The sequence below is a fragment of the Cervus elaphus genome, chromosome 5 (genome assembly GCF_910594005.1).
Source record: "Cervus elaphus chromosome 5, mCerEla1.1, whole genome shotgun sequence".
Classification (NCBI taxonomy): domain Eukaryota; kingdom Metazoa; phylum Chordata; class Mammalia; order Artiodactyla; family Cervidae; genus Cervus; species Cervus elaphus.
The window spans coordinates 59,926,921-59,954,461 of record NC_057819.1 but is presented as its reverse complement, the minus strand read 5'-3'; the positions used below and the strand labels follow the sequence as shown (position 1 = coordinate 59,954,461).

Below are 27,541 nucleotides of genomic sequence, written 5' to 3'. Positions count from 1 at the left end.
AGTAAAGAACCCGCCTGCCAAAGCAGGAAACAAGAGACATGGGTTCAATCCCTGGGTCAGGAACCCCCTGGAGGAGGGCATGGTGACCCTCTCTAGTATTCTTGCCTGGAGAATCCCATGGACAGAGGAGCCTGGAGGGCCACAGTCCACAGGGTCACAGATAGTCAGACACGACTGAACCAACTTAGCATACATGCACGCACATGCAACCGTGCAGCTCAGAGCAAACCCAGGGGCCAGCATCATGGATTGGGAAGTAGGAGTAGGGAAGGGCTGAAATGTTCTAGAAACTTCTCGCCTTAAGCAGGATCAACCCAGGACCTAAAGCTTCAGGATACCTGGAAGTAGGAGTCCTGGAGGATCAGGGGAAGACCCAGACAGTCCTGAAGATAGGGACAATCGTCCCAGGCCTCTTTACGTTCTCTCAACGAGCTAAAAATCAGCTGACTGTTTCTAGTGACATAGGCTACTAAGATGAACGTGTGTCTCATTTACAAGTGACTGCAGTGATGGCTATCAGCTTGTAAATCTATACACTGTCTCTATGATTGAGTAAAGCAATTTGGTATGTTCCTCATGACCATTTTGGTATGTTCCTCATGATGAACTGTTGTTTTTTGAGAGAGAAAAAAGACAGATAAACTAAATGTTGTTATATATTTCTATATATGTCTTATCTCTTTTGTGTAAGAAAAATGGCAATGAGAATTAGAGGAAGTACATATATCTTTTGAAATTAACTGAAGAAATAGTGGAGCAAACTGGGAAGTCCTGGGCTTTGAAACCATGCCTGCTCCCCAGGGTAGGCCAGCGAGGGGGCCTGGGCACAGGTGCTGCAAGGAAGCACAGGCCAGAGGCAGCTTCCTGTGATCTGGACAAGACATGGATGGTGGTCTTAGGGTTCATCAAGAGACAGGTGGACTCTTGAGAAAGGCAGGTGTCAGAGCCCCAGTCTTCAGCTGGACTTCAGAGGGAACCAGGGTTAAAGGAATTTGAAAGTGTTAGTTGCTCAGTCATGTCCAACTCTTTGCAGTCCCATGGGCTGTAGCCCATGTCCTCTGTCTGTGGGATTCTCCAGCAAGAATACTGGAGTGGGTAGCCATTCCCTTCTCCAGGGGATCTTCCTGACCCAGGGATGGAACCCGGGTTGCATAGCAGGCAGATTCTTTATCATCTGAGCCAGCAGGGAAGCCCTGCAGGAGTTTGAGTGTATAAGAGCTGGGGGTACAGTGCAGGCTACAGAACAGGCAGTGGGACATACGGGAAGGAGGCATAAACCCAGGTAACAGGAAACGAACCTGAAGCACAATTAGAAGAAAAGTGGCTTAACTCCGAGATCCCAGGTTTAGAGGGACTGGATCCTTGCTGCTCAAAGTCAAGTTTGGAGTGGACAGGGCTAAATGCAGCCTGAGGAGAGAGGCTTCATTGCTGCCCCCATTTTACAGATGGGGAGACTTAACGCTTCATGAGACTGGCTAACCCCGGGTCTTGCAGTCAGGGTTTGGGGAAACCAGTTGGACCTAGCAGTCTGCTCCAAGAGCAGTACTCTGCTTCCTGCTCTCCATCCCTAAGGGCATGACCTTGGGGAAGACCAGAAGCTTTGTTCAGGCATGGCACTAGGCTTTTTAAATACACCACCACATTTATTCTTGATAATCCCCTGGGAGATCAGTTTTGTTACTCTCCCTTTATGGATGAGAATACACAAGACTGAATGGCTGGCTCAGTGTTACACGGCTGATAAGTGACAGAGTCTGGATTTTTGCCACATGTTTCTGACTCCACACCCCATTACTACATTAGGAACTGTTAATACAGTTAACAGGCTTCCTTGTTCTGAATTTTGGCTGTAAGTACGGACTAAGCTGTCCTCTAAATGGGAAATTCTTTGATTTTAAGCAATTTATTCAAATGAGGAAGTGTATAAGTACAAAGCTTTCTCAGAAAGCAAATTGAAATATTTGTGTGCATGTTGAGGTTTCCAGATTGCTTCTGCATGATTTGCCAGATGAGCACGGGTTCTTGTAAGACCTGGGTTTGAATCCTGGTATCACCTCTGGCCACGTGAAGCACTGAAGACAGCTGCTTAACAAGTTAACTTATTAACTTGTCCAGGACAGGATAGGATTACCTGTTAGGAACGTTATCATAAACATTAAATAAGAACATATAACTTGCCCTGACTGGGAGCTTGGAACATATAGATACACAACAAGCATTAGTTGTCTTCAGTTCTGCCTCATGCTGTCTGTCGTATCTTCATGGCCGCTGCCCACTCTGAGGATTGGGTTCGTCATCCTGCCCTGCCTTTCTTATTCTCAGCCAACAGAATGAATGACATCTGACCACGAAAAACCTAGCACACAGGAGTCTTCCGTGCCACAGGGCTGGGCATGTGTCTGCTTTGAAGTCGGGTTTAGGGGTATGTTTGGATCAGGCAAAAAGAGGTGGATTACGCAGTATGTAAGTTTGCCATCCTCAGCATACTTCAGCTAAGGCTTGGACTTGCAGGTACGCTGATCTTCATGCAGTTTTTTTGTCCATCTGTCAGAGTGGTTAGTGATGTTTTCATGTAAGACTTATGCATTACAAGGCAGCCTAAGTGTTTCCCACTGCAGATATCCTGTTTCTGTTCTGTATGACCCTCTAGGTATGAATATCTAAAGGATACTTCTAATATGTATGAAGCCATAGAAAGAACAAGTGCTGTAACAAAAGAATTCCAAGTATGAATCCCAGCTAAGCTAGTCACGTGATTTAAATTATTTTTCTTTCTTTATTTGTTATTATTTATTTCTGGCTGTGTGGACCTTTGTTGCTGCCTGCGGACTTTCTCTAGTTGCAGCCAGTAGGGCTCCTTGCTTGTTGTGGTCTGTGGGCTTCTCACTGCGGTGGTTTCTCTTGTGGAGCACCGGCTCTAGGGCGCAGGCTTAGTCGCCCCCACAGCATTTTGCATCTTCCCGGACCAGGGATCTAACTGGTGTCCTCTGCATTGGCAGGCTGATTCATAACCACTGGACCACCAGGGAAGCCCTTAGTCACATGACTTAACCTTCCCGTGACATTATTGACGAAATGGAGATAATAGACCAATCTCACAGGGCCTCCTCCCCACAGGATTTTAAATCACAGATTAAATTATATGATTGGGAAAGCACCTGTCACATAATAGGAATTCAACAAATGTTAGTTCCCTGCCCACTGCCCTGAATAGCATATTAGTTTATCTAGATAACAGATGTTTTTGCATAGTCAAATACAACTAGGTTAAATTCCTACCATTAAATGTGTAGGATGCAAGTCATGCCTCCTGGGGGGGAGGGAATGTTCCTTGTTCCATGGTGATAAGTTTCTTGTCTTTTCTTATTATGCATCATAATAACATGTTTCTCAGGGTTAAAAGCATATAGCACTTGGCTTTCGTCGTACAGTATTTTCTTTCATTATCTTTTACTAAAACAGGCAGCAGGCCTAAAATTTAAATCATGATAATTAGATGTTATATATATATGGTTTGGTTTTTTTTTTTTAATGAAAAACGAACACCTTTTGCACTGAGAAAAATGTTTATCTGGGAATCTTGTGCTGACCCACATGAAAAGAACTCTTATAATACCACAGGGAAAAAATATAAGTCCGTTCTGACTTCTAAATTAAAATCTTAGACTCCCCAGATCCCCGCTTCAAAAGATCTGCATTTAAAGGTGGCAAAGGCAACCTGTACTTACTTCTCAAGTTGAGTTTTCCCCCCCTCTGGCATTTTAAAGCCTGTTAATCCAGGCTCCCTCATAAAGCTCAGCAGTGGGGGATCATTGTTCATTGGTTTATTATGGGCAGACCAGACTGGTTTCAACTGAGCAGAGGAAGTTAATTATCAAATGTTTTAGCTGGCTCGAACAATGAGTAACCAGTTCTTGTTGGACACCCTCTGGCTCACCAGGCAGCATTATAAGATGGGGGTGGGCTGGGGGGATGAGAGCGCACCCATCAGAATCTGCTCTGCGGGAATTTGCTGGGACTGCCCTAATCTGTTTCCCAGGTTGTTCCAACCAGTTCAAGAGCAGTTAAACAAGGTTATGTAAGTGTCATGTGATGTAGCCCAAAATAGTGACTGCAAACACAGGCTGCTGTTGCTGGGCAGTTGTCGACTGCTTTTAAAAAAAAAAAAAAAAAAAGAAGAAGTCCTCCAGCTGGACAACAAATGGACCTCTGAACGTGAAAAGGAGATTTTTTTTAATTTTTATATTTAATTGAAGGATAATTGCTTTACAGTACTGATTTCTGCCATACATCAATATGAATCAGCCATAGGTGTGTCCCCTCCCTCTTGAGCCTCCCTCCCACCTCCCACCCTTCCCCACCCCTCCAGGTGGTCACAGAGCCCCAGTTAGAGTTCCCTGAGTCATCCAGCAAATTTCCATTGGCTATTTGACATATGGTAGTGGGTCTGCTTCCATGCTACTCTCTCCATTCATCAAACCCTCTCCTTCCTCCCCCTGCCCATGTTCATAAGTCTGTCCTCTGTGTCTGCATCTCCACTGCTGCCCTGAAAATAGGCATCAGTACCATCTTTCTAGAGTCCATGTATATGCATTAATGTACAATATTTGTTTTTCTCTTTCTGACTTCTAAATGTGAAAAGGAGATTTAAGCAAGAAGTTCATTTTAAAAGGAATTTGGTCAACGTGCCTTTCTGAGGCTGAAAATGAATGACATACTTGGAAAAGTATATAAGATCTGGTTGTTCTAAAGCATCCATCAGGGGTAGTTCAGTGAAAAGGATTCTTTAAAAGTTTGGTGTGCCATTAAAATGCTGAGTTCTTATGTTTTAAGGAATGGCAACAACAAAACCATCAGGTTTGCTCATGGCTTCGGGCGTACAACAAAATTATTGAGCAATATTTCATTCAGAGACTGATAAATATTAAACTATTTCATGTTACTGTCCCTCTTAGTTAAATTCTCTGGTAGCTTTAAGGTGTGAAAAAGAAAATTACATTTCACGTAGCACAGTAAGCATGAAAATAGGTTTTAAAGGAAAACAAGATTCTGTGGTGAAATGTAGTTGACAGTTTTTTTTTTTAAGGGAAAGAAAAACAACAACAGAAGAGGGTTTAAAATTTGCCTTAACTGTCATCAAGAATTTGCACCCTAAGATTTGGATTCCCGCAGCGATCACATCCATCAAATTGCCTGCCTTTTAAGAAGTTGCGGGTCTCAGGGGTCAGAGATCCAGAAGCAGGCTTCCCAGGAGGTGGGCGGAGGGGACCATGGAATCCTGGGCGCAGAATTTGCACTTGAGAGGCCACTGGGTATCTGTCCCTGTGGTTGAGATCTGGGTCCCAGAGCCTCTTTCTGGGGTTCTTTCATCATCTCTAAGGGGCCTGCAAAATAGCCCTGCATTTTCCCCACCTGGATTCTGAGCAAACCAAAGATTAAAGAAGTGGTGGGTGGAAGGGAAAATAGCAACTTTTTTTTTTTTGGTAAATAAGTTGAAGGATATGGCTTAATTGTAAGAGCAAAATAACAACAACAAAAAAAAAAAACCGAGGGAGGGCCCTCCTGCTTGTGTCCCAGAATTAGATGCAGGGACAGGCAGCAGCCCTCGAGACTAGAGGCTGTACCTGCTCCCAGAGGGAGTCCTCCCCCAGGAGGAGGAGAATGGTGCTGAAGCAGGCAAGTCAGACCTCCTTCTCAGACTCACTGGTCAAGGCAGTGAGAGTGAGGCAGACAGAGAGGGGCCCTTGGTGTGGCGTCCATGGAGCTGCCTCTGCCTGGAAGGAGACATTGGGCTGGAGGCGGGGGCAGAGGCCATCCCCTCTGGGATGCCCAGTCTAAAGCCCCAGGCATGGCTTTTCTGAGAGGATGGGAAAGGACCTGGCATGCTAGGCAGGGCCAGATATCAATATGCAGTGTGATGAGAAGTCTTTTTTTTTTTTTTTCCCCAAGATGTAGAATTTGGCACATCCTGTTCAGTTGAAAATCACTTTTATTCTCTGCCTGGTGAAATGCCTGCTCCTAAGATCGAGTTCAACCACCTCCTTCTCCGTACCTCTTTCTTTAAAGATTCTAAAAGGTATTCTTGGGCTTCCCTGGTGGCTCAGTGGTCAGGAATCTGCCTGCCAAGCAGGAGACGCAGCTTTGATCCTGGGTTGGGAAGATCCCCTGGAGGAGGGCATGGCAACCTACTCCAGTATTCATGCCTGGAGAATCCCATGGAGGAGCCTGGCAGGGCTACAGTCCATGGGGTCATAAAGAGTTGGGCATGACTGAACACCACCACCACCAAAAGGTGTTTTGTTGTTTTTCAGGCTTCTAGAACATGGTTCTTTCCATATCTAATCTGACCTGAGAGCTTCAGTATTTTACTTAGTAAAAGGGGACAGTCTTGATTATCAGCCTTGCGTAGCTCCCACATGGAAGAAAAGGAGGTGGAATATTTCCTAGATGATGTGGTTAGAGGCAGAGAACATTGCTAGGGACCTAGAAGAGGTGTGCATACCCATAGGTGGCCCTAAATATGAGATTAGTGAAGCTAGAGAAGAACAGAAATGGGACTCCTTCCTGAGGTCAGAAAGAGCGGTGAGAGGGACGAGGATTCACAGGTGCTGTCCCAAACTAGGGCTGAACGTCCGCCTGGGTCAGCCAGCCTTAGGATGCCTGCAGCCTTAGGACCTCTCTAAGGATGGTGTTTGTGATGCAGGACCGACCTACATGTCTGTACCTGTGAAATGGAATACAGATATGCACAGTGACCGATCTTCTGACTTTATCCACTTTGTTAAAATAAGCCTCGAACTACATTGTCGTTAACCCCAATGATAATAGTAAAACACCAACAGTAAAGACAGCAGTGAAGACAATGACCCAGTGTCACTGTATCAGATGCCGCTGACACACTCTGGGCTTGCATTTCCCTAAAGGGCTGTCAGTTTTGCTCAGCACATCCTTGAGCCCTGCTACCTACCTCTCTCCCCTGTCTGAGCTCCAAGGCTCAGTGTCACTTTGAATGTGTAAGAGTTTGTACCTAAGAGTTTAAGTAGTGAAGGGCCCTCAAAGGCCTTTAATCAGAAGGATGAGCTAATCAGATTCATGATTCAGAAGGATCACTGTCCAGACTGGGCTCATGGCCCCGAGTGGCTGCCTAGAGGAGACCTGGAGGTCCAGGGGGTGCCTCCTGGATCACTGCTGGGTACAAAGTGGAGGACAGCACCAGGGAGCCTCCCTGGCATTCATTTCAATCAGAGTAGCTCTTCTTTTCTGGTTTTAAGAAACTGAGGTCTGCGTAAGAGTTATTTTTTTTTTAGAAAGCTTTTGAAGGTTAAGACTTCTTTGATTTAGAAATGGGGAAATAGCAGAGGCAGGTAGACTCGTTACTAGTCCCTTGAGATAATAAAGATAATATGGAATAATGGATGAAGACGGCAGTAACACATGACAATAGCAATAATACAGTGATAACAACTATGACCAACCTAGATAGCATATTAAAAAGAAGAAACATTACTTTGCCAACAAAGGTCCGTCCAGTCAAGGCTATGGTTTTTCCAGTAGTCATATATGGATGTGAGAGTTGGACTATAAAGAAAGCTGAGTGCCAAAGAATTGATGCTTTTGAACTGTGGTGTTGGAGAAGACTCTTGAGAGCCCCTTGGACTGCAAGGAAATCCAACCAGTCCATCCTAAAGGAGTTCAGTCCTGGGTGTTCATTGGAAGGACTGATGCTGAAGCTGAAACTCCAATACTTTGGCCACCTGATGTGAAGAGCTGACTCATTGGAAAAGACCCTGATGCTGGGAGGGGTTGGGGGCAGGAGGAGAAGGGGACGACAGAGGATGAGATGGTTGGATGGCATCACCGACTCAATGGACATGAGTTTGAGCAAACTCCGGGAGTTGGTGATGGACAGGGAGGCCTGGCGTGCTGTGGTTCATGGGGTCGCAAAGAGTCGGACCCGACGGAGTGACTGACCTGAACTGACCAGTCATTGCATCCTTACTGGAGGCCCGTGACTGTTCCCAGCGCCACATGTGGTGTACTCATCTTCGGGGGAACTCATGAGATAGACACCTGGATGATTCCCATTTAACAAAGGAGGAAACTGATGGACAGAAAGGTTGAGTCACTTGTCTGAGGTCATACAAATAGTAAGCAAGCATCCAAACTCCAGAAGTTTAACCAGAAGAGCCTGAGAGAAGGGGCGAAGGTCCTGGTGAACTTGGAGAGGATTCAAGGAAAGCTTGAGGGAAGGGTCATGGGGATCTTGTGAGGATTTCAGGGAGTGGGGTGTAAGCCAGGCGGCTCCTGATTGTGACCACTGGTTGTAGCTTTAGGATAAGGATTTGAGGAGGCTGGAAGGGGGCTGCGAGTGGTAGGGTTGTTAAGCTTAAAGTGTCAGGCGTGCGGGCGTGGTGTCCCACAGGTAGGCGCTTATGTGGGTCTGAACCCCAGAAGGGAAGAGAGGGCTCAGGAGCCCGAGGGCCACCGGTAGCCCCGGGTTGTCCTCCCATCACCGGCGTGTGTAGATGCTGCTGGCTCCTCCTCTCAACCCTGGCCTCCTGGGCGTCCACCTGCCAGAGCAGCTGCTCGCTGCACATGAAGCTGAGTCTCTGCCCTTCCCTCTGTCCATCCTTCGCTGGGGATGCCTCTATGTCTGTCCACTCCATGTTTCAAATCCACAACGTTCTTCAAGGCTTACGTCTGATGCTTTCTCCTTCTATAAACCTTCCTCATCTCCCCACTCAGGTATAATCTTTTCTGCCTTTAAAGTCACAAGAGTACCGTATGATGTCTCTTAATCATTTAAATTTTCCCAGCCTTTAGAAAGGAAGGTCTTGGAAGAAATGGACCATGTGCTGCTTCTTTATATCTTGGTTTAGATGTCTTTGTTGAATGGAATTAAATCATGGTCTGGGAACTCATTTTAAATCACAGACATAGAAAACAAACTTATGGTCTCCAAAGGGGAGTTTCGGATTAACATATACACACTACTGTGTGTAAAGCAGATAACTAACAAGGACCTACTGTATAGCACAGGGAACTATACCCAGTATTTTGCAATAACCTACAAGGGGAAAGAATCTCAAAAAAACATGAATATATGTATGTATAACTGAATCATTTTGCTGTATGCCTGAAACTAACACAACATTGGAAATCGACTATACTCCAATAAAATCAACCAACCAGTCAATCCCAGAACCTCTTCTTGTTCTTTGCAAGGGTCTTTATTTTGGGGGGCTCCAAAATCACTGCAAATGGTGACTGTAGCCATGAAATTAAAAGACGCTTACCCCTTGGAAGGAAAGTTATGTTCAACCTAGACAGCATTTTAAAAAGCAGAGACATTACTTTGCCAACAAAGGTCCATCTAGGCAAGGCCATGGGTTTTCCAGTGGTCATGAATGGATGTGAGAGTTGGACTATAAAGAAAGCTGAGTGCCAAAGAATTGATGCTTTTGAACTGTGGTGTTGGAGAAGACTCTTGAGAGTCTTCGACAGCAAGGAGATCCAACCAGTCCATCCTAAAGGAAATCAGTCCGAATATTCATTGGAAGGACTGATGCTGAAGCTGAAACTCCAATGCTTTGGGCACCTGATTCGAAGAGCTGACTCATTTGAAAAGACCCTGATGCTGGGAAAGATTGAGGGCCGGAGGAGAAGAAGATGACAGAGGATGAGATGGTTGGATGGCATGACCGACTCAATAGACATGGGTTTGAGTAAACTCCGGGAGTTGGTGATGGACAGGGCATGCTGCAGTCCATGGGGCCGCAAAGAGTTGGACACGACTGAGCGACTGAACTGAACTGAACTGAACTGAACCGGAGAGTCGTCTGTTTTCTTTGCTTGCTGCTAAGTATCTGCTATCCTTACCAGGCAGAATGGAGTTCAGTCTCCCAGATTCACCTTTCATCTGCCCCCGAACATGTGTGCCTACTGAGTTTGGCTATTGAGTTATAACAGAAAACAGGCAGGGCAGATGAGGAACAATAGTTCAAGGGAGTTATAACTTTCCTGCATCTTACACAGCTCTTACAGTTTGGGGCATTGCTTGAGAATTCTTAGCTGAGTTGCAAACAGCTCAGAGAGTCCCGGCTTTTTGTCCTGTGCTGACCTTAAAGGATATAGTTCTCCATTCTCACATCCTTACCAGCCTGTAGAAAACATTAAGGCCTGAAGATGAGATCAGAGCTGAGCAGTATTTGTCCTGTCTCAAGTGGACACTTTTCATCTAGAAACCTTCCTAATTCAGTGGTCATATTTGCTCCCAACAGGAAATTCTTTACTTACTTATATTTAACTAAGATTTGACTGTGTTTGTTCTTTGGATTTTCTCATGCCATTTTATTTTTTTTTTTTTGAAAGACTGAGCTAACCAAATGAATGATGGATGATAGCTATCACCTTTGTATTCTGAGTCCTTACCTCAGGCCAGGCATTGCACTTCTTGTTTATGTATATTAATTTGAATACATCTAACAGCCTAGTAGGGCTTCCCAGGTGGTGCTAGTGGTGAAGAACCTGCCTGCCAGTGCTGGAGATGTAACAGACACAGGTTTGACCTGTGGGTCAGGAGGTCGCCTGGAGGAGGAAATGGCAACCTACTCCAGTATTCTTACCTGGAGAATTCTGTGGACAGAGGAGTCTAATGGGCTGTTACAGTCCATGGGGTTGCAAAAGAGGTGGATACAACTGAGTGACTTAGCACAACAACCTACAAAGTAGGTATTTCTGTGCCCATTTCACAGGAATGAGCAATGAACCTCAGGACACTCAGGTTCGGAGCCGTTCAACTCTTTTTGGCAAAGAAGCTCATAGTTCCCTGTTGACTGAGGTAGGATTGGTACCCAGGTGTATCTGGTTATAAAGTCATCCTCTTTCCCCTGTGTCTTTTCCTTGCTGCCTTCCATGTTTCCACCTTTTCCATTCCAGCATCATTGATGTTTTGAGGCAAGATCCCTGTGTTATACAATCTGTATTTTCTCATAGAGGATCAGCCCAAGTATAACAAAAATTTGGTTCTTGATTTCAAAGTAATTGACAGTTTTAAAAGACACTGTATTGGGCTCGGTAGCTTTTTAAAGAATAAAATTTAAACAATGTTAAAAGCAATATCATGTACAGCACAGACTTTGGGACTCTGTGGGAAAAGGCAAGGGTGGGATGTTCTGAGAGAATAGCATTGAAACAAGTATACTATCAAGGGTGAAACAGATCACCAGCCCAGGTTGGCTGCATGAGACAAGTGCTCGCGGCTGGTGCATTGTGAAGACCCAGAGGGATGGGATGGGGAGGGAGGTGGGAGGGGGGTTCATGATGGGGAACACATGTAAATCCATGGCTGACTCATGTCAATGTATGGCAAAAACCACTACAATATTGTAAAGTAATTAGCCTCCAACTAATAAAAATAAGAAAAAAAAACTGGAAAAAAAGCACTATCATTGTTGAAAAAAGAATTATTCTACAATTAAAAGCAGTGTCATAGTTAAAAAAAAAACAGGAAAATTGATACTTTTTTAAATTTTTGAACTCAACTTTGGTTAAGTCTGTAAGTATTTCCCCTTTGATATGAGTACTTGTTTCCCTGTAAATTAATACTGTACTAACTGATCTTCCTGGTGCCCCATCCAAATTTACTCTAACCTTTGAGAACGGCTTCCTTTTCTCCTAAAAGTAACTACTCCCTCAGGCAGGAGGTACCTTGAAGTGGTACACAGATAGATGAGTGGCTGAAGCTCCCTGAGCCCTGCTGGACAGAATTTCTTTCTTAAACAAGATGCTTTTACATCTAAATAACTCTGCAGTGGCTGTAATTTAAGGCAACCTAACCAATTTCAGTGTAGGGTGATGTGAGCCTTACAGGGACAGTGTTTAAGACTTAGGACACCAGGAAGGCACATGTATCTGGCTTGGGATTCTGACCCTGCTTTAAGCTGTTTCTGCCTTTCACAGAATCCTCTACTGCCTTCTTGCAAGCCCTCAGAGGTATTTTTCTAAACTCTTATGTGTGTAGAGGGGAAGTGTAGACTTCCCCTCTAAACTGTTATGTGTGAAAGGTATGGTGCTAGAGATGGGACAGAAATGATTTGTGTATTATATGGGTCTTTTGTAAACCAGTGCATTATAAGCCAGTAGGTCTTGTATGAACATTCATTACTGCAGGTGTGTGTCTATATACAGCATTCCAAGTGAATGTAAAAGTTCTGTTTGTCAAGCGGGATACTGTTTGTACCGTATCTCTACTTTCTCAATTAGTATGAGACTAATACTCCATAATGTTTCTCGTAGAGTGCCTTAGTGCCTGCGGATGGATGTTCAGCCCATTTGTGTAAAAGTTTTACTTTAAAGGAATATTTTGGAATTTTTCAATCATATCCCATTTATTGTAAGCTTTTATTTCTCTCCATGTTGTGAAAATTGTGCATTTTTTTTCCCTTTGGAGTATCTATTACAGTGTTTGCTACCAGGTAGCTAGACCAAACTTTCTCTAAATTTTTATGAGGAAAAATGATCCCTGCTAAGCTTTTAATTTATTTAGCTTCCATTTTGGGGGGTACAGACTCTTGAATATGTTTGCATATTAGGGTACTGACTTTGACAAAATAGGTTGTGGATTTCGGGACTTAGGGATGGAGTGGTCACTGGATTATCAGTTCAGTTCAGTTGCTCAGTTATGTCCGACTCTTTGTGACCCCATGAACTGCAGAACGCCAGGCCTCCCTGTTCATCACCAACTCCCGGAGTCCACCCAAACTCATGTCCATTGAGTGGGTGATGCCATCCAACCATCTCCTCCTCTGTCGTCCCCTTCTCCTCCTGCCCTCAATCTTTCCCAGCATCAGGGTCTTTTCAAATGAGTCAGCTCTTCGAATCAGGTGCCCAAAGTACTGGAGTTTCAGCTTCAGCATCAGTCCTTCCAGTGAACACCCAGGACTGATCTCCTTTAGGATGGACTGGTTGGATCTCCTAGCAGTCCAAGAGACTCTCAAGAGTCTTCTCCAACACCACAGTTCAAAAGCATCAATTCTTTGGCACTCAGCTTTCTTTATAGTCCAACTCTCACATCCATACATGACCACTGGAAAAACCATAGCCTTGACTAGATGGACCTTTGTTGGCAAAGTAATGTCTCTGCTTTTTAATATGCTGTCTAGGTTGGTCATAACTTTCCTTCCAAGGAGTGAGTGTCTTTTAATTTCATGGCTGCAATCACCATCTGCAGTGATTTTAGAGCCCAGAAAAATAAAGTCAGCCACTGTTTCCACTGTTTCCCCATCTGTTTGCCATGAAGTGATGGGACTGGATATCATGATCTTAGTTTTCTGAATGTTGAGCTTTAAGCCAACTTTTTCGCTCTCCTCTTTCACTTTCATCAAGAGGCTCCTTAGTTCTTCTTCGCTTTCTGCCATAAGGGTGGTGTTATCTGCATATCTCAGGTTATTGATATTTCTCCCGGCAGTCTTGATTCCAGCTTGTGCTTCCGCCAGCCCAGCGTTTCTCATGATGTACTCTGCATATAAGTGGATTATATTCTTTATTAAAATAGCCAGAGATGTTGATTTCTTTCTTAAAAAATACTTTAGTTGCTGGTAGCTTCTCAATAATATTTTGAAAATTTTAGCTATTTATAGAAAGGGCCCTCACCTTCATCCATTAAAATTTGTCCCCCAAAAAGCAATAATGTAAGTAGTTTAATACTGCTGAGAGGAAGTAATATGAAGGTTGAATCTTATGTTCACATCTCCCTTTATGGAGGTAGTCTTCAATGAGGTTCCTCATTTATTTCCAGCTCTTTGTGTTCTGACAAGAGGTAAGCTTAAAATTCTAGTCTCCCTTATGCATGACTGGGGTCGTTGGACTAAATCTGAGCAGTGAAGAGTGAGTTGCCCACTCTAGGCTGGAGCGGTGGGTTTCCTAAGTCAGACTCCACAGTTGCTCTGCCCTGACTCCCAGCAGCACTCACTGTAGCGGCTGTTCCCATCAGCCTGGGGCCCAGGGTGAGTACACCTGAACAGAATTCCCAGCCTGTCTGCTGATGCCTAGTTAACCTATACCAAAACCCAACTTTTAGCTGTGTTTTTTTTCCTCTGTTGCTTTTTTTCTTTTTCATTGATTTCTACACTATAATTTCACTCCTTCTATTTGATTTGCTTTTAGCTTTTATTTTTTCTAGTTTTTTAAGCAAGAATCTTCAATCATCAATTTTAAACCCTTCTCCTTTCCTAGTCTAAGTATATGAAGCTAAAAATTCTACAAGGACTGCTTAAATGTATTTTATAAGTTTTATGATGTTTTCATTATCATTCAGTTTGAAATCTTTACTAATTTCCCTCCTGATTTCTTCATTGACCCATAAATTTTTTAAAGTATGTTGCTTAATTATCAAGTATGGGACTTGTCTATGTATCATTTTGTTGTTTGATTTCTAATTTAGTTCCTTTGTGGCCAGCGAATATATTGTACATGATTTCAATCCTTTCAGAATTTTAGATTTGTTTTATAGCTCAGAATATGTCTGTCTCAGTGAATACTTCATGTGTACTTGAAAAGAACATGTGTATCGTTCAGTTATGGGATCTAAGTGTTAATTGATCCAAGATGTTTGAAAATCTCCTGTATCCTCACTAATTTTCTACATAGTGGTTATTCTATCAATTGCTGAGAGAGGGGTTTTTAAACCTCCAACTATGATTTTGGACTAAGGTTTATTTGCCTTAATCCTGACAATTTTCACCTGATGAATTTTGAAACTCTGTTGTTAAGTGCGTTGATATTAGGGCTGCTTATATCCCAGCTTAATAACTATGAGTGGTAGTTTTTATCTTTTGTGATTCTTTTCTCTTGAAGTCTACTTTGTCTGACTTTAATGTAGCCACATCAGCTTTCTTATGCTTACATTTTTTTCATTGTAAATGTATTTTCCATTTTTTAACATTCACCCTATATGTACCTTTCTATTTAAAATGCATCATAACACACACTTAAGTACTGTCTTTTTTAAAAAATCCAGTCTCCCATCTTTGACTTTTAACTGGAGTGTTTGAACCATTTACATTTAGTATGACTGTTTCTGTACTTGAACTTCTCTCTCTGATCCTAGTGTTTGTTTTCTGTTTTCTCCTTTACTTGTTCCTCTTTTTTCTTTTCTCTCCTTTCTGGACTGAGTATTTTTAGTATGTCATTTTATATCTTTATTGTCCCTTAAACTATACTTGGTGTTTTTATTCTACTGGCTGCTCATGGTAGTATTTCTCAAACATTAATATACATCAGAATCACATGAAGGGTTATATAACACAGATTTCTAGGTCCCACTCCAAAATTTCTGAACTAGCAGGTCTAAAATTGGTTTTATGGATTTTAATTTCTGATAAATTATTAGGTAATGTTGATGCTGCTTGTCCAGGGCAAGAAAATCATTGCTTGAGGGATTACAAGATGTACTCTTAGCTTATCATTGTCTACCCTGCATAATTTATGCCATTTCAAGTACAATGTAAGAAACTTAGAGCAGTAAAATTTCGTTTATATCTTTTCCTATACTTTGTGCTATGCTTTTAGATATTTTACTTATATACATTTTATAAATCCCATAATACACATTTACTTTGTTTCAAACAGTCATTTGACTTTCAAATTTAAGAAAAGAAAGAAAATTTCTCTAAAATTTAGCTGTGTGTCATTTCTAATTCTTTTCTGTACATCCAGATTTCAGATTTCTCTCTAATATCATTTCCCTTTAGCATATAACTTTCTTTTTTGTTTCTTATAATGTGACTCTATTATCAGCCAATTCTCTTAACTTTAGTTTATTCAAAAATGTCTTTATTTTACCTTCATTTTGAGGAATGTTTTCACTGGTGCTGCTGAATTTAAAAATAATTGTATGTTGTTATCTGGCCTTGATTGTTATAAAGAATCAGTTTTTACTCTTTCCTTTATTCTCCTTTACATGCTGTAATTGTTTGTTTGTTTTGCCTTGTTCTGGCTGCTTTTAAAATTTTTAAATATTTGTTTTTCACCAATTTAACTGTGTTGTACCTTAGTGGTTTTCTTTGTATTTATCTCTTGGGGCATTTGCTAAAATTGTTGTTTTAGTCAATTTGGAAATTTCTGTATATTATTTTCTGGCCTATTCTCTCCATTCTTTCTGGAACTCCTACTACAAGTATGTTAAATTACTTAATGCTCCCGCATAGGCCACAAGTACCTTGTTCTTTTATCTTTTAATTCTTTTTTCTTTGTGCTTTAATTTTTATGATTCTATTTATGTTTCTTTAATTTCACTGATTTTTGTGTCCAATATATTGTTAATTTCAACCCAAAATGTTTTGTCCTCAATAGTATATTTTACAGTTGTTTGATTTCAATTTGTTTTTATAGGTTCCAAATCTCTTCTGAGAGTTTCCATTTCTTTCCTTTCTTTTTTTCACATTTTCTTGTGTTGTCTAAAATACCCATTTAAAAATATCTGCTAGTTTCACACTCTGGATCATCTGTGAGTCTGTTTCTACTGACTCAGTTTTCTTTTGACCCTGGTTTGTATTTTTCTAGTAATTATTATTGTATTCTAGACATTCTGGAGACTCTAGGTTCTGTTATATTTCTCTGAAGAATATTGAGTTTTATTCTAGTAGTCAAATTACTGACAGATCATTTTGAACTTACAGGGCCTTTTCTGTATGCTTTTTTGGGGATGATCTGTTTTTGTTATACCTTTAACCCTAAAATTAATGCCTTAATCCTGGGATACATTATTTCCTTCTAAGGCAGGGACCTTCTAAAATTTCAATGGAAAGCTTAAGGAAATGGAAAGATTGAATCCTTCTAATTTATTGAGATTCAAACTCTTTCTCCTTGTGATTGATAGCTAAAATACCCTGCTCAACTGTTTCAAGCATTAAATTCTGGCGAGCAGATTGTTCACCACTGAGCCCTTGTCTGTTTTTAGCTGTTCCTAAAGTCCAATGGCAACCCACTCCAGTAATCTTGCTGGAAAATCCCATGGACGGAGGAGCCTGGTGGGCAGTAGTCCATGTGGTCGCGAAGAGTCGGACATGACTGAGCGACTTCACTTTCACTTTTCACTTTCATGCATTGGAGAAGGAAATAGCAACCCACTCCAGTGTTCTTGCCTGGAGAATCCCAGGGATGGCGCAGCCTGGTGGGCTGCTGTCTAGGGTTAGCACAGAGTCGGACACGACTGAAGAGACTTAGCAGCAAAGTCCCAAAGGGTCTTCCCTGGTGACTCAGCAGTGAAGAGTCTGCCTGTAATTCAGGAGACGCAGGAGATGTGGGTTTGATCCCTGGGTCAGGAAGATCCCTGGAGGAGGAAATGGCAACCCACTCCAGTACTCTTGCCTGGGAACTCCCATGGACAGAGGAGCCTGGCGGGCTACAGTCCATGGGGTTGCAAACAGTCAGACGTGACTGAAGCACCTGAGCAAGCATGCGTGCATTTACAGCGTCCCAAAGCCTATTCTCTGCCTTCTCTGGCAGTTAGGACTTAGGATTTTGCTTGGTTTCTATTCAGCCTCCCCTGAAGGACTTGAGTCCAAGACCCTCAAGAGGAAAATCCTGAAGGACATGAGGCAGTCTATGGTGTTCTCTTTGTTCTACAGTCTTCTTCCAGCTTCTGCTTGCTTTTGGTTGCTCCACTGTGCCTTCACATCTGTTTTCTCCCCTTTTGTGGACAGTTATAATTGTCCTCTATAGGAGGTTTATCTGATTCAGGTTATCTGAAATGCTTCCCCTAATGAACATATAAGTGGGATGAGAAATCTTTGTTTCCTTTACCACTAACATTTTTTATCCATGGGATTATTCCTGCGGCTATATATTCTGACTAAAACAGATCTATTGCATAGGGGCCATCTCAGAGAACCTTCAGTTGAAAGTAGTAGTGTCTGCTAGTACCGTTCTACCTCCTTAAGACATAACCTTCAGATGAACGTTTCTAAAATACAGCTCTGGACTTCGCATCCTGTAAGCAAGAATCTCATCACCTGCTGAATAAAATGAGTTTCTCAACTTGCCATTCAAAGCCTCTACTGCCTGGCCTGTATTAACATTGTAGTAGAAAATTACTTACCTTCAAAAGCCTGGGCTATGACTTATTCTGCATTAGCAATTTTTATACCAGGAGAGCACAGTGTTTTTTAAAAGACCTGATCAAAAGTTTTTTAAGTCTTCTAAGTGCATTCTCTTATTTTCATTGTGGTTTTTTGGTTGTTTATTTTATCAGTATAGATTAATGGACGGGGCACATATTGCCTATTTGTGTAGGTGTGATTCAACTCATTCATGTTTACAGATTTAAAAATATAAATGACAGATAAAACTAGTGTGACATCCCCACATCTGGCCTTTAAACTCTCCCATCCTGTTTGGATGGGAGATGAATTGGTGATTGTGACCAATTTCAGATCAGTCAGTAGAAACCAGATACAATAATTCAGTGTATGTGGAAGGACTTATTTACAGCTCTTACAGTAACATGAATTTTTTAAAGGTGTTCATTAAAAAGAAATCCCCATAGTACAACCCTAACTCTTAAAAGTCTGTTTTTGAACACCCAGAAAGAGAAGTTTTCCAGTGTGTATGTGTTGGACAGTGGCCATTTCCTATGCATTATTGTATGCTTACAGCTAAGAGACTTTGTCATATTTTATCATGGATTTTCAGAAATAGAAGGAACCATAGACCACTCCAACCCCTTATGCAAATATTTTATGGCCTTGCACACATAATAGGTTCCCAATAAATAATTGTTGAATTGAAACCAAAGTTACATTTAGTTATTTCTTTGGATATTGAAGTTTACTCAATTCAATGTACATTAGAGATGAAATTTCTGAATTTGTCTTTAATTTCACACCATGAAAAAAGGCACATATGCTGATTGCCAGTGGAAATACTGGGTGATAAAGTAAAGTATGCCTCATTCAAATAATGTTCCTTTGCTTATTCTTTCAAAAGAGCTTTCAGCATCCTGTTGGACCACCAGTAAATTATATTTCAAAATCGACATTTAGAAAAGACTCTGCCCTTGGGACACAGGCAGCATTGTCCGAATCCTGCTTCCAATTCCACCTTTTGGGGAGGTCACCTGATCAGTTCTAGCATGAATTTCTTCTTGTGAACGATAGTAGTAATAACTGCCTTACCTATGTTGTAGGATTGTTGTACGACAGATAAAATGGTGCTATAATAGGCCTTAAAATTTTATTTTTTTGGTAACTTCTTAAGATATTGTGCAGCATTGTGAAATGTCATATTAATCGGTTCTAGTCTTTCCTGTGGGTATTGATTGCCTTTGTGTAAATATCTACACCTACCTATAGTGACTAAGAGTCTTTCATTTTTTTAAGAAGTCATTAGATTATTGTAATGATGGAGTTTCATTTCTTCCCTTTGATAGATTTCCCTATTCTATTACTGTTCTTTTATTGTGATCATCATTACTAAAATTTACCATAATGTTACTGAGAATGAGCTCTGGATTATTTTAATACCATTAGCAATACACATTATATCTATTGAGTACTTCCTGTAATTTGCTTAGTAGTTATCAGCCAAGGGAATGTGATGGTACTGGGTTGAAGGGGGTTTTGGAGCCTGTTTCCTGCTTTACAGTCATCAGTGAGACTCCGTTTGCTTAGTCTGCATGTTTTCAGAGCCCCATGACTTAGTCCTCACACCTCTTCCCTTTCCAGTCTCTGTATGATCTCATCCAGTCTCATAGCTTAAAATAATGACCACAAGCTGATTACATCTCCAGCCCAGACCTCTGCTGAGCTCCAGCTCTCTCTATCTAACTGTCCCCCTACCCCGCCCCATCCTTCCACTGACATACCTCTCAGGTGTCTCAAGCTTAGCATGTCCAAGACCAAGCCAGAGTAATCCCCCCTAAACCATGGCTCTTAACTGTCTGCCTCATTTTAATTTACAGCAGTTCCATTCTTCTGTTTGTTCAGCCCAAGAATCTTAATGCTTCTTTAGATCCCCTTGTTCTCAGATCTCTCAGCAGATTCTAGCAGCTCTACCTTCAGAGTGTTATCTTGGACCTGACCACTTCTCATCGCTACTCCCCCATCATCTTCCCCTGAAATATAGGGACAGCCTGCTACCCAGTCCCTCTGATGCTGTCCTCAGTCCATTTCAGTTGGTTCCTTACACAGTGGCCAGAACAATCCTATTACACATGAATCACACCAACTCATTTCTCATCTCAGAGCCCTTGAAACCAGTGGTTTCCTGTCTCAATGAGTCAATGTCTTGAACATGGTTTATAAGGCCTCACATGGTCTGACTGAGGTTAGCTCTTTTTCCTTATCCCCTTGTAATGTTCACTGATTCTTTTCACCTTTCACACTTGGCTGTTCCTTAAACATGCTAGGTGTCCTCCTGCTGCTGTCAACCCTCGTTTGCTTTTCCCTCTTTCCTACTATATTTTCTCCCCAAGATGTCCACACAGTTAGCACCTTCCTTTTCTTCAGACCTTTATATTAAAGTTGCTCTCCAATGGGGTTCTGCCTTCATTCTTTCTAAAATGTCAACACCCTCCTCACCTCCGTCACGTTCTATGCCCTTGCCTTCATTTTTCTCCTGAGCACCTATTCCTGTCCAGCAGTTGACCATTGTACCTAATTACTTTGTCTGTTGACTGTCTTTCCCTCATTAAAAGGTCACAAGAGTGGAGACTTTTGTCTGTCTTTTTCATTGCTGTCTCTAACAGAGCTGATCTCTAGTGGAGGTTCAGTAAATATTGTATATTAATTTGGATATGTAAATGAATAATAGAGCTAGGGTACAGTTTAGCATTTTGCCAGTAGATGCCACTTTCCAAGCATATTCCACATCTGAATTATTTTGGTGCCAGTTTGACTTGCAAAATGAAATTGTTCTGCATTTCTAGTTAAATGGTTTGAAAGTCTTCCCATTGAAATGACATGTATAAATGGGAGCAGGCAGAGAAGCTTAAAGAGCAGCAGCAGCTGGGAGTTTGGGATGAGCAGATGTAAACTAGTGTGTGTAGGAAGGATGAACAACAAGGTCTACTGCCTAGTGCAGAGAACTGTATTCAGTATCCAGTGATAAACCATAATGGAAAAGATTGTGAAAAGAATGTATATAGATTTATAGCTGAATCACTTTGCTGTACACTTAAAACTAACACAACATTGTAAATTAACTATGCTTCAATAAAGTACACTTTTTTAAAAAGCTGAAGCAAGGCCTTTGTTTAGTTTGGTGCTGGGTGATGTCTAGATGAAATGTGCACCGTCTCCTGAAAGGGCGCATGCCAATAAATTCAAACAGTGGGGAGTGCAGCTCTATTTCTTTGGAAACCTGTTGGAAGTAAACATAGTTTTAAGCTTATCATCTGCAACCTAAAATCTCAACTGTATTCATCTGACCATTCCTGTGCCTATAGTATTCGCAGATCATGTTTCTCTTCTACTTTTTTGACAAAGAGATTTTAAGGCAGGAAAGAGCATGTTTCATTATCTGATTATAGTAGTCTTTATTTTAACAATTATTCTTTATTATTTTATTCAGGGCAACACAACTATTTGTGTGCGGGAAGAAATGACTGCATAATTGATAAGATTCGGCGGAAGAATTGTCCTGCCTGCAGACTTCAGAAGTGTCTTCAAGCAGGAATGAATTTAGGAGGTAAGGTCTGTGGGTATTAGTTTAATAAGAACTGTTAATATGTAATGTAGCACTGCGAGACTGTGTATTCCCAAAATTGAAGGTGCAGCTAACATGAAGCAAAGATTTTTAAAAATCTAGTAAATTCTATATTCATGCTAAAACATTTTAGGACAAAAATATTTCTTAGAAGCCATTAAAAACAAGTATGTGGCTATGGTCATAGTGAAGTTTTCAACTCTTGAGTTTGCTAAGGTTTCAAGAACTGGGTGCATAAACAAAACCAAAACAAAAATGAATGACATTTTGTATAAAACTGTAGCTAATAGTTTTTATTACCATGTCTGTTTAGAAATAAGACCTATTTGTGCTGACATTAGCCAGATAGGAATATATTGCTAACTCTAGGAGTAAATGTAGTAAAGGAAGACCTGTATGAAAAAAAAATTTTTTTAATGTTAACAGAAGTTCACCAAAAGAGTGGGGGAGGTAAAGACTTCTAACACAGAAGTATACAATGTCCATGGATGGGAAGATTCAACATCCTGATGGTATCAGTTTTCTCTAAGTTAATTTATGAATATAATATAAGTCTAACAAAAATACCACTTGGCGATTCTAGGTTCTTAAAGAACAGCCAGCAGAATTCTGGAAATGGAGTATATAATGAGGACAACTAGCTCTGCCACATAGTAAAACATGTGACAGCTACAGTAATTAAAATGGTCTATGTATTTGTTTATTGGTTGTCAGATCAGCAGAAAGTCAAGAAATGAATTCAAATAATGTAAGAAGTTTGTTTATAATAAAGGTGGCATTTCAGATCAGTTGGGAAAGGATAGATTAGTTGATAGGAATTATTGTGACAACTAGGAAACAAGAAAATTAAATCCAAAGTCTTAACAATCCTCCAAGATAAATTTTGCTCTTTCAAAGATTTAAACTTTGAAATATAACACAGAAGGACTAAAGGATTTTTTTAATATTCTTCAAGTGGAATATTATTTTATACTTTTAAAGTATGAAATAAACCCAGAAGCTATAAGAGAAAAGAATTGAGAAAATAAACCCTACTTACAAATCAATATCACCATAAAGACAAATAAAAAAAACTGGGGGAAAATATTTGCGGCTTATAGACAAATGGTTTATTTCTCACGTAGATAAAGCACTTCTGTAATTCCATAAGATAAAGAAACCAACTCATTAGAAAAATGAGAATGAGCAGAATAAGAATATGAATAAAATATTCATAGGTAAAAGAATAATAAAAGAAATGCAGTTGGTTCTTGAAACACATGAAGAGATTTTCAATCTAAACCCAGTAAGAGAAATATTAAATTTAAAATGTGATATATAATTTCTTACAAATGGCAAAGAGAAAACATTTTTCTAATATATTGTTTGAGTACAGAAATAAAAGTGAAAATAAATGCTAATCTCGTGCATTTTAGGTGGAAGTAGAAATTTATATAACCCCTATGGAGAGCAGTTTAGCTATTTCAATTAAATGTTAAAAGGCACATACACTTTGACTCATCAATTCCACTTTTAGGAATTTATCCTAAGTATGTTCTGGCAAAGTAAGAAGTGATATATGCATAATATGTCCAGTGTAGCCATGTTAAATATCAGACATACACTATTTATCTGTTCAAAGTTGATTAAATAAATTGCAGAATACTCTTCAGACACTAATAAGAATAAAGGGAGCTCTATATGGACTGATTATCAAAAATAACTCTTTAGTGAAAAAATCAGTTTGCAAAATAGTATGATTTGTATATTACATGTTGTATATCTGCTTTCAAAAAAAAGAATATATATATTGTGTAGCACATTTCTGGAATGATATACAAGAAGAAAGAAATGGTGGCTAGCTTAATAGAAAGGAGCAGATAGCTGGGAGGCAAGGATAGGAAGGAAAATAATTGTCACTGTCTATTCTTCTGCGCCTTTGAATTTTGTATTGGATTAATGTGTCTATTGTGTACTCCAGTTACCTACTTAAAAAAAGTAATCCAAAAAAGAAGCACATGTTTTAGATTCCATAGATATGCATTAGTATATGATATTTGTTTTTCTCCTTCTGACTTCTCTCTATATGACAGACTCTGGGTCCATCCACATCACAACAAATGACCCAATTTCATTCCTTTATGTGGCTGTAATATCCTATTGTATGTATATACCACGTCTTTTTTATCCATTCATCTGTTGATGGACATTTAGCTTGCTCCCATGTCCTGGCTTTAATAGTGCTGCAGTGAACGTTAGGGTACATATGTCTTTTTGGTACAGATGAACCTATTTGCAGGGCAGGAATAGAGATGCAGACATGAATAACAGATGTGTGGACACAGGGGAAAGGGGAGGGTGGGATAATTTGGGAGATTAGGATTGACATATATACATGATCTCCATATAGTCAAGGCTATGGTCTTCCCAGTGGTCCTGTATGGTTCTGAGAGCTGGACCATAAAGAAGGCAGAGGGCCATAGAATTGATGCCTTCAGACTGTGGTGTTGGAGAAGACTCCTGAGAGTCCCTTGGACAGCAGGGAGATCCAACCAGTCAATTTTAAAAGAAATCAACCCTGAATACTCATTGGAGAGATTGATGCTGAAGCTGAAGCTCCAGTATTTTGGTCACCTGATGCAAACAGCTGACTCATTGGAAAAGTCCCAGATGCTGTGAAAGATTGAGGGCAGAAGAAGAAGAGGGCACCAGAGGATGAGATGGCCAGATGGCATCACCAATGCAATGGACATGAACTTGGGCCCACTTTGGGAGATGGTGAGAGGCAGAGCAGCCTGGCGTGCTATAGTCCATGGGATTGCAAAGAGTCAGACACAACTGGGCGACTGAACAACAACAATAGCATATACACCATTGTGTGGGAAATAGGTAGCTAGTGGGAACATGCCGTATAGCACAGGAAGCTCAACTCAGTGCTCTGTGATGACACAGATGGGTAGGATGGCAAGGATGGTGGACGGGAGGCTCAGGAGAGAGGGGATATATGGATACATATAGCTGATTCACTCCATTGTACAGCAGATATTAATACAACTTTGTAAAGCAATTATATTCCAATAAATAAAAAGACAAAAGAGACCTCATTCTCTGCTGTGATGAATGAACCAACTGGCTGACTAGTTAGGCCTGGGGAGGAACACGGCTGCACATAGAGCAGAGCAACCCTTGGGAATCAAGAGGAGGATGAGCCGCGGCCAGCCAGAACTGCTCCTGTGAGAGCCTCCTGGGTGTCCTGACCTCAGCCAGAGCAGCCCACGCTGGTCCAGAGGGCAGGCTCTGGAGCCACGCTGCCTGGTGAGACCCCTTGATCTGCCGCTTCCTGGCCTGTAACCTCAAAGGCAGGCTGCCACCTTTCCGTGCTCCTGTTTCCTTCAGCTCGCCCTGATCAACATACCTACCTCCCAGGCTGTCATGAGAAGTAGATTAGTCAGTGTAGTGACCTTCAGTACATGTCGCTGGAGTGATCACTCACTGCACACCCCATAGCACTTTCACACATGATCTGAGGGACATGCCTGCCCGATGTGTCGGTGATGTCCGGGCAAATTAAGAAACTTGCCCCAAGACGCCACAGCCAGTGAAACGATGAAGCTACATCTTGGATCTCCAGATTCCTGGTCTGGAGTGTCTACTCTCTTCTCTAATATCCCAGTCAATGCAGATGTGGTGAGAAAGATCACCTTGTGAAGCCCATGAGCAAGAATCTGGCAAGATATCAGTAATTTAAAATCTAAATGGCACCAGGGTATAGCTGTGGGTCAGAAAATGAACTCAAAGTCAGTTTTTGTAAAATCTGCCATCTGAGTTTAAGTGCACTCTGCTGAAGTATGTGTATCCTTGTGTAATTTTTGTACAACTATATAAATCTTATATATTTACATATTCTATATGTGTATGCATATGGGGCTTCCCAGGTGGCGCTAGGGGTAAAGAACCCTCCTGCTAATGCAGGAGACATAAGAGATGTAGGTTCAGTCCCTGGGTTGGGAAGATCCCCTGGAGAAAGGCATGGCAACCCTCTCCAGTATTCTTGTCTGGAGAATCCCACAGACAGAGGAGCCTGGCAGTCTTTGTAGTCCATAGGGTTGCAAAGAGAGTCAGACACAACTGAAGTGACTTAGCATGCGCTACACACACACACACACACACACACACACACGTACACAGTTTAGTATAAATACTGTATAATCACACTTTATAAAGTACCATTACTGGGACTTCCCTGGTGGTCCAGTGGTTAAAACTTTGCCTTCCAGTGCTGGGTGTATAGGTTAGATCCCTGGTGTGGGAGCTAAGATGCTATATGCCTCGGGGGCATAAAACAAAATTATAAAACTGAAGCAGTACTGTAACAAATTCAATAAAGAATTTAAAAATGGTCCACATCAAAAAAATCTTTTAAAAAATACCATTACCATTGGTTACTATAAAATGCTAGGAAATAGCGATACTTATAATCCTTATCTTATAGGGCTGTGTAGCCCATGATTAACTGAGTCCATACATTACCTCTAGAACAGTTTCTCAGTCTCTGCTCTGTTGACACTGGGGCCAGAGAGATCTTTGTTGGGCTTCCCTGATACCTCAGCTGGTAAAGAATCTGCCTGCAATGAAGAAGACGCCATGGTTTGATCCCTGGGTTGGAAAGACCCCCTGGAGAAGGGATAGGCTACCCACTCCAGTATTCTTGGGCTTCCTGGCGGCTCAGATGGTAAAGAATTCACTTTCAAGGCAGGAGACCTGAGTTCAATCCCTGGGTTGGGAAGATCCCCTGGAGGAGGGAATGGCAGCCTCCTCCAGTATGCTTGCCTGGAGAATCCCCATGGACAGAGGAGCCTAGCAGGCTACAGTCCATGGGGTTGCAAAGAGTTGGACACGACTGAGTGACTTAGCACGGCACATCACAGATCTTTGTTCTGGGGCCCATCTGTGTGCTGTAGGGTGTTTATCGGTATCCGTCATCACTACCTATCAGATGCCAGCCTAGCTGTCCCCGCGCCCTCACTGTGACAACCATAAATATTTCCAAACTTTGCTAAATATCCCCTGGGTGGCATTGAAACCATTGGTTTGCCAGTAATAGTAAATAATTGTGAGCTGCTTAACTGTGAGGTATTTTCTGCTAGAATATATATTCCATCAGAGGGAGACATTTGGCCTGTTTTGTCTGTTGCTTTATCACCAGTGACTAAAGCAGTGCCTGGCACAAAGTAGCTGTTCAGTAGTTGTTTGCTGAGTGAACACATGATTAACTGGCATTTTTAAGGGTTCTGTGTGTGAGCATTCTCCTAAGCCCTTTATATGTGTCAAACCTCACATCGCATTATGGGGTCATACTGTTAATCTGCCTGTTTTATTTTATTTTTAAATTGATTTTCATTGGAGTATGGTTGCTTTCCAATGTCATGTTAGTTTTTACAGTACAGCAGAATGAACCAGCTGTATATACACATACAGCCCCTCCCTTTTGGACTTCCTAAGGAGTGAGTTCATGGAGGCCCACGGAAGCTGAAGAGCTGGCCCAAGGCCCCAGTGCCAGGGAGTGGCAGCGCCAGAACCGAAATCTCTGTTCCTGGCACAAAAGCTCGTATCCAGCATCACTCTTCTGTGTGACATGGGCCCCTGTTTATAGGCTGACACTTAAAAATAGCCCTGCTTATCTCTTAATGGCAGCTGTGGCACCAGGCCTCTTACTTGAGTCTGGGACGGTCTCTAGCTGAGGCTTGGCACAGTACACAATTCAGGTTCACCCACCTTTGTTGTTGGTTTCTGTATATGTGCAGGAGAGGTTCTATGGATTTCGGTAAAACATTTTCCTAGAGAAAAAGCTTACCTT

At 41.5% G+C, this 27,541-nt stretch overlaps 1 protein-coding gene across 5 annotated transcripts in view; it reads left to right on the top strand.

The window, feature by feature from the left end:
- Positions 1-27,541, top strand: part of NR3C2 (nuclear receptor subfamily 3 group C member 2) — a 433,599-nt gene that overhangs the window by 258,174 nt on the left and 147,884 nt on the right. For all 5 annotated transcript variants that reach the window (XM_043902575.1, XM_043902574.1, XM_043902577.1 and 2 more), the window contains one exon: positions 21,571-21,687. In XM_043902575.1, the coding sequence (XP_043758510.1) occupies positions 21,571-21,687 (117 nt within the window). The remainder of the gene's footprint in view (positions 1-21,570; positions 21,688-27,541) is intronic.